Source organism: Antrostomus carolinensis, unplaced genomic scaffold, assembly GCF_000700745.2.
Source record: "Antrostomus carolinensis isolate BGI_N321 unplaced genomic scaffold, ASM70074v2 scaffold44827, whole genome shotgun sequence".
NCBI lineage: Eukaryota > Metazoa > Chordata > Aves > Caprimulgiformes > Caprimulgidae > Antrostomus > Antrostomus carolinensis.
Window position 1 is genome coordinate 8,657 of NW_010330311.1, and position 7,023 is coordinate 15,679.

At 48.5% G+C, this 7,023-nt stretch overlaps 1 protein-coding gene across 1 annotated transcript in view; it reads left to right on the forward strand.

Annotated features, from left to right (window-relative positions):
• ZFHX3 (zinc finger homeobox 3) overlaps positions 1–7,023 on the forward strand; it is a gene marked incomplete at both ends in the record, with an annotated part of 25,946 nt that overhangs the window by 7,008 nt on the left and 11,915 nt on the right. The window contains 2 exons of the mRNA XM_010172881.1: positions 3,395–3,528; positions 3,735–3,935. Coding sequence (XP_010171183.1) covers positions 3,395–3,528; positions 3,735–3,935 — 335 coding nt within the window. The remainder of the gene's footprint in view (positions 1–3,394; positions 3,529–3,734; positions 3,936–7,023) is intronic.

The following is a 7,023-nucleotide window of genomic DNA, read 5'->3' on the forward strand; positions in this document are numbered from 1 at the left end:
GGTAGGAAGGGATTTTTTTCAGTAGTCTGGGGGCAGGAGGGTGTTGGTTTTTAAATCAATGGAGATAGCAGAAACCCCACTGTAAATTTCTAGGGCAAGTGGCAAGCTGGTTTACGGAATGCAGGGAGATGAGAACCTCTGGCTTACGGAAAGCAGCATGAATTAATAATCATTTAATTGGCTTCTCCATTATGTTGCTGGGTTGGAAGATGGAAGTTTAGATGAAGGGGCTGTCAGTGGTACTTTAGCTAAACGAATCTGATGACTGGGAGGTGGGGTGGTGAGTCCCTTCCGACCGGGATGGAGAGCAGGCAGCTTTGGGAACCCTTGCCAGTTTTGTCTTGGGACCTAGGAAAGGAAAGGATCCCCACTTCCAAGGGAGCTTCTCATCTCACCTCTGAAATAACGCCTGGGAAGATTTTTCCTCATTGGAAAAGTAGAAGCTGACAAGGAAGAGTGAGAAGACAAGTAGGTCCCTGGGAGGTGCTGTGGCAGCAGCACCATCCCCTTGCACTTGGCTTTTTGTTGAGAAACACAGATTTTTCTCTGGCGTCAACAAATCTGAACTGAATTCATTTAAAGAGTCAAAATAATAAAAATACTAACTGATACATAGTCATACATCGTACTTTAAACCCAGTTTCCTTTTTCTTTTCTACAAGGCCGGTACCTGTGAGCGTGGTCCTGGACGTGGTTGAGGCGCAGGCATTGTGCTCCATCTTCTCTGGTGCCGAGCTGCCATTCAGGGCATTTGTGGCTCCTCGAGGACATTTTGTCCCGTCCACTCCGCACACAGCTGCCACGAGCTCTGCAGGCAGGCGCCAGGCTGCGTGTCCTCGTTTCTCCAGGCAGAAGGGAGTTCTTAATTCCTCTGATCTGTGATGTGGACTGAATGTGTCACTTTGTGTATTTGGCTGTTTATTAACAGTAAACTTCAGTCTTGGTGTTGAAATTCCCACTTGAGCTGTCAACTCAAAAGGTAATACCTAGAACAAATATTCAGTATGTGTTTTTCAGAACTGCAACAAACCAGTTATTCTGGGGTCTAGACAATCGTTAATAATTCTGGTTTTGAAGGATTAGAGGTGTGGCGTGGATCAAGTGCATTTAAAAATGGGTATTTTGGAGATGGTAAGTTAAAGTAAACTTTAATTACCTTTTACTTGTCCCTAATTCTAAGCAGACTGCTTCCCAGGAGAAAGGAAATAAGAAAATACCCTGTGGTGGGTGACTCCAGAGGTTACAGCTAGTGTTCAGCAGCTATGGGGTCGTTAATGGTCAGGTTGTTAAATTTAGTTACTGCATCCGAAAACTTCACAATGAGCTGCGGAAAGCTGTGCACAGTAACGTTGGTGGCAGAGAGTGGGGACCAGGGGCTCCCTGAGCTCCTTGTCCCTTGCTGTGCCAGCACAGATCCCACTGCTGGTGGGGGCGCCAGGGGACCTGTACACGTCTAGAGCTCACGCTGTAGGAGCTCACCTGGTTTATTAATGCAGTTCTGTAGGTATTTCATGGTTCTCACCCTGTTTACAAAACTGGAAGCATTGTCATCCTTTATTTGGAGAGGTGACCCATATACACAAGCAGAGGTTTCTTCAGTTGTCCCTTTTCCTCCCTTGTGTCCCCTGCCCCTCTTGCAGGCTGGCAGTGCCTGCACAGCTCACCACAGCGCTTGTCCATAGGTTTGCAAAACAAATGACACCCCAAAGGTTTGAAGCAGCAGTTGGCAGGTGGAGAGCCTGGAAAGACCCTGCCTGGACCATGCAGGAGACAGTCACCGTCTGGGGCAGAGAAGTCTCGGGGGACCCAAAGACCCAAAGTCATGGCTGGTGCTGTCGTCTCAGCCCAGCGCAGGGCTGGCGCAGGGCTCGCATGGCTGTGTCACCACACTGGCAGACCTGGGGTCTTTGCACGTCTGTCCCAACACCTGACTGGCGGTGACACTTCAGTGTCTGAGGTCACACTGAGCAGTGGACAATGTCAACAGCAATTAGCCTCCTTACTGGGGCCACTTGCATCACACGAGGCTCAGGCAGGGCATTTTAAGGTGGGGTGGTCCTCTGCCTGCCACGGTGGTGGCTCTTGGTGGTGGCCATCTCCCTCCCCAGACCCACCAGGAGGGACCACTTCCCTTGGCAGAGGAACTTTGCAGGTGGGTCTGGGGTGGTGCTGTTTCTCATGCTCCAAACACGTTTTATTAGTAGGAAGTAAGGGAGAGCAGCTTTGGTCTCTTTGAGAAGGAAGCACTTTACCTGAACCTTACTCTGATGGTATCTTCTGAAGCAAAGAGCAGATACCAGTGGGTTCACAAAAGAGAATAAGAGACGAGGGGAAGAGTATGGGGGGACTGGTCTAAGAATGCTACAGTGCCTTGTTAATCGGCAGCCTATCCATCATATTAAATATCCAACTGTCATATATTACCTTTCAAGTGAAAATGAATAACTCCCATTAAGGGCGAAATGGGTTTGAAGTCGATTCGAGACAGATTAAAGTACTGTTATGAATGTGTGTTCGGGGAGGAGGAGATGGGGGCTGTGTATAATATACTTGTCCTTACAGTTTTTAAATAATAGATGTCCCACAAATTCATGTACCACAGGCTGCCAGGGTTCGGGGGAGGGGTAAAGGTCAGGGATGTGCTTCTTGAGTGCCTCAACTTGCAGAATATTCTGCTGTTGACTTCTGGGCTCGTTTGCCTTTTCTGTTTTGCTGAAATAAAATTGCCTTTCCTCAGCTTGTCGCAGCGTGAGACTGTCTGGTCCTGTCCCAGTGCTGGCTGCAGGCTGGGTCCTGCTGCCAGTCTGCTGTCCTGACTTTGGTGGGACCACTTGCTGAGAAGTACCCTCAGGTGCTCTTCCCCAAGGCATGTTGTCTGAGTTGGTGCCATCCTAGCATGTGCCACTGCTTCTGGCACAGAGTGCAAGTCAGTTGGGTTGACGGCCACAGCTTCCAGCCGTCTTCAAGGCAGATGGATTCCAGAGTGTTCATATGAGTGAGCTAGGAGTACGAGTTCTGCTTTGGCAGGTCAGTCCATCTGCTCGTGGAGATGACCTGTTGGCCTTCATGTCTGGCCAAGCACTTGTGTGTCCACTGTAAACATAGGCTGTGACTCTCCTGCACCTCACAGGTTATAAGCAGTCCACAGAAACAGCTGAGATGTCTCTGCTTCTAACTATAAAAGAGAAGAGTTCTCTAACTATCGGAGAGAATCAAGAATGAACTGGTTTTAGCTAGGTGTGCTTTGTAGGAGGTAGGTTAGTCCACAGACTCAGCCTCCTCCAACTCCTTGGTATGTGTTTCAAGCAACAGCAGCAGAATAAATGGAAATAAGGTCTTTGCCCAACTTAAACCTCTTTGGGGATGTCCTGATATAAATCTCTTTCTGTTGCAGCACCAGCCAGCCAGGCAGAGAAGGAGCTGACAGAGCCTCCAGCATCCTCTAAACGAATATCATTTCCCAGCAGCTCCGAGTCACCTCTCTCCTTTAAATGGTCAAAAACTTCAGAGGAGACCAAATCAGAGCAGGTAAGGAGAGGAACCCAGCTTTTTGTGCATCTACAAGCAGGTAATTTGTTTCATATGTGCCAAAAGCAAAGAGTAAAATAGGAGGAGGAGGATGAAAGGCGATAACTGGTGGTAGGAGAAGGCATCAAATTATTAAAGTCTGGCTATAAGGGAAGAGGAAAGCAGCAGCTGTAACAATTGCATGATTCATTTCTCTTGCTCTGCAGATGTATCAGTGTCCATACTGCAAGTACAGTAACACAGACGTGAATCGGCTGCGGGTGCACGCCATGACCCAGCACTCGGTGCAGCCCATGCTGCGCTGCCCACTCTGCCAGGACATGCTGAACAACAAGATCCATTTGCAGCTGCACCTCACCCATCTGCACAGTGTGTCACCCGACTGTGTCGAGAAACTCATCATGACGGTAAGTGGCTGTGTAGTCAAGCGTGCCTGCTGCCTTCCTTGCAGAGATGAAGAGCAAAGGGATGGCCTGACCTGTGCGGGCTGGCTTTGCTGTAGCAGGCAGCTCCTTCATCTGTCAGGGCTCTGTCATCTGGGTTTTTCCCATCCCTGTATGTTTTATCGGCAGAGACTTCTCTTGTCCATGCTGGGGCACTGTGGAAACTGGCAGTGTTGCAGTGCTGAGTAATGTCCCTGTGAAGAAACTAGAATAAATGCAATGATATACGTTGCTGAGGTCGTTGCGTGGGATCGCATTTTGCACAGGAGCTTCTGGGGGATGCAGTAGCTGATGTGCTGTGCTGCTCCTGTTGCAGAGAGAAAGTGCTCGTGTCTGGATGAGCACTTCCCAAGAAGGACAGCCAGGGTGATTAAGGTAACATTACAGGAAATTAGATACCAGGTTTCTGCTTAAAATATGATTTTAAGAACCAATAGAGTAACTTCCCTTGGCGGTCTCATCTCATGGAGAGGAGACAGTCCTATTGTGCTGCCCGTGTTCTGCGCTTTGTTCACTTAATGAGGATCGTTGTTGTGGTTTGTATGAGATAAACTGGATCTGTTACTTCTGTGAGGAATCGCTCCATCCAAAATTGCAATGTTTTTTTTGTGTAACAATTCCCTTTTTTCAGTGTAACCTGAACAAGCAAGGGGATATGCTGCCTTTGGAACCTTATGTGACTGTTGAATATTAGAGCTCCTGTTTCGAGTGCTGGTTTTAAGATGTTTTGAAATGCCTGGTTTTAAATTAAAATTTAAGCATAGTCACTTAAAATTCTCTGAATTAGGAAGTTAGCCACTGAAGTATGGAGTGAAAGTTTGCTAGATAAAGTCAGCTGTCTTCCCATAGAGCTCAAAACTTGTAACAACTCCACTTCTCCAGCTGCTTGTCGAACGACATTGCGCCTGTGTATGGGCTGTGGTTGCTGTTGCAGTATTCTGAAGGGGAGCAGAAGCTTCAGACAGCAGATTGTGGTTCAGCACGCACTTTGCACCAGACTCTTGTTCTGTCCTGCGTCCTTGTTTTAGAACCTAGCATGGGAATCCTTCTCCAACACTGTCACTGAGGAATGGAGATTCATCTAACTGGAGAGCTAGTGCTTGGTGAGAAGCAGGAAATTAACAGCGCAGTGTTCAAGTTCTCATTTGTGAGACCTGGCTCTCTGCTCTGGCTTGCTTTACCCCAGAGCTGCTGTTTTGAGTCCCAGAATGTTTCTTTCATTAATTCCCTTTTCATAGGTTTCACATGAGTATGCCTTTGCATTTGCTCGTGTCAGTTTAGAATACAGGTAGAATTAATAAGGCACGTTTTCGAAAACCCTTCTAAATTCACGAATGGGGTGTATTGTCAGATTTGTATGCTGTTATTTCTTTGGTATAATCTTCAAGGCAAGGTTGTGTCCACATTTAAGAACTTGTGGCCAAGTATATAAAATAAGTGTTTATTTTGATTCCTGTCAGTTCTTGGTGATTTTTTTTTTCTTGCACCCCATTTCTGCTTGTTTTCTCCTTTCTTTGCCAATTAAAGTAATATCGTGTTTGTCATAATGCTCATGTTCTTTTATCAACTGTCCTGTAACATTGTCTGAGCAAGCACATGCAGCACTGCTCAGCTTTTCTCTTGCAGTTCTCTCATCTTCTCTTTCTGCTACCTTCCAGGCCTCTCGTGGCTCCTACTCAAACACCTTTATGCTTTTATCTTCCCCATGTGCTTGACCAGGTACCTGTCCTCTCACTTTGCTGCCCTCTCTCTGGGCCCCATCAGGCTCTGCAGGAGCTGAAGGCGTGTCCTGCACCCCGGCAGGCTGCAAAGGCTTGTGGTGGCCACCGTTGGACGAGTGCTCCCACCTGCCCACGAGAGCCACACATGCCCCATGGTAAAACCCATTAAGGGCTGACAGGTCCCAGCACTCTCTGAGTAACAAAATACAGAGAGGTACAGAAACCAGCCCCAGCAGTTCACCAGCCCTGTGAAGCTGGCCATGCCGTGGGCTCCAGCCAGGCGTATCTCTGCTCTGCCGACCACTCGTGCACCTGGGTCAAGGAGCTGTCCCATCACAAAGACCTCAGTCTCTGCCACCTGCATCCATTTTGAGTGATGATGCTTAATTGTGTCAATACCTTCTGAGGACTTGAACGAATCTTGTTAGCTTCTAACTAAATTGATGGAAGACATTTTGACCTTGCAAGAGCAGTGAGCAGAAGCTGAGCCCCTTTCTTACGCCAGCAAGTGTAACCAGTTAGCTAAGGGCATCTGTTAGGCTGCTGTGAAATGGTCAGTTCCTGAGCTGGGCTGTTGGCAGAACGTGCAGTCTGGAATGGGAGTGCTTGGGCTGGTCCATCCTCCCGGCCTGAGCGGGTCTGTGTCCTCCAGGATGCCAGGAGACTGGCAGAAGCCACTTGTTAAGGAGCTCAGGACACTTCGCTCAGGACATGGCCAAAGCAGCTGCAGTTGTGTGGAGGACAGTCCCCTTAGGTGAGCACATCTGCTGCGCTGGAGCAGGGCCTCATCCTTCTGCTACAGAGCGCAGAACTGCTGCCGAGAATCCTGGAGACAGGCTCAGCCGTGAAGCTCATCCTTGTGCTTGTTTCTGGTTTTTCCACCTTGGCACTGGCTCTGGGCGGCTGTTCCCTTTGGTACCCAGACCAGGGAGGAAGGTCACCTCTCCTGCTCTAAGTCAAATAGCATGTGGGTCAAGAAGGTGGTTCTTTTTTGTATTAAATGACAAATATTTTGAGAAATCGGTATGTGCAGAATGTGGCAGCACCAAAGGTTCCTGGTTTTGCTCATTCTGGCAAAGGTTCCCGTCTCAGCCTGACGTGTGACTCGGGTCTTGGTGCCACCGCGAGGCAACTGCAGCCCAGTAATGGGAGCCAGGTCCCTTTCGACACAGTGTCTTTGCGCTCGGCGTTTGGAGGAGGCTCCAGTTAATAATACCTTATCAGACGCCGTTCAGGAACCTGCAGTGTCTGATATGTCTGTTGCCATGGTAACGGCTGCTGCTTGTGCTCAGCATCACGCTGGCCGTTCCGTGCCCTGTCCTTTGGTAGCA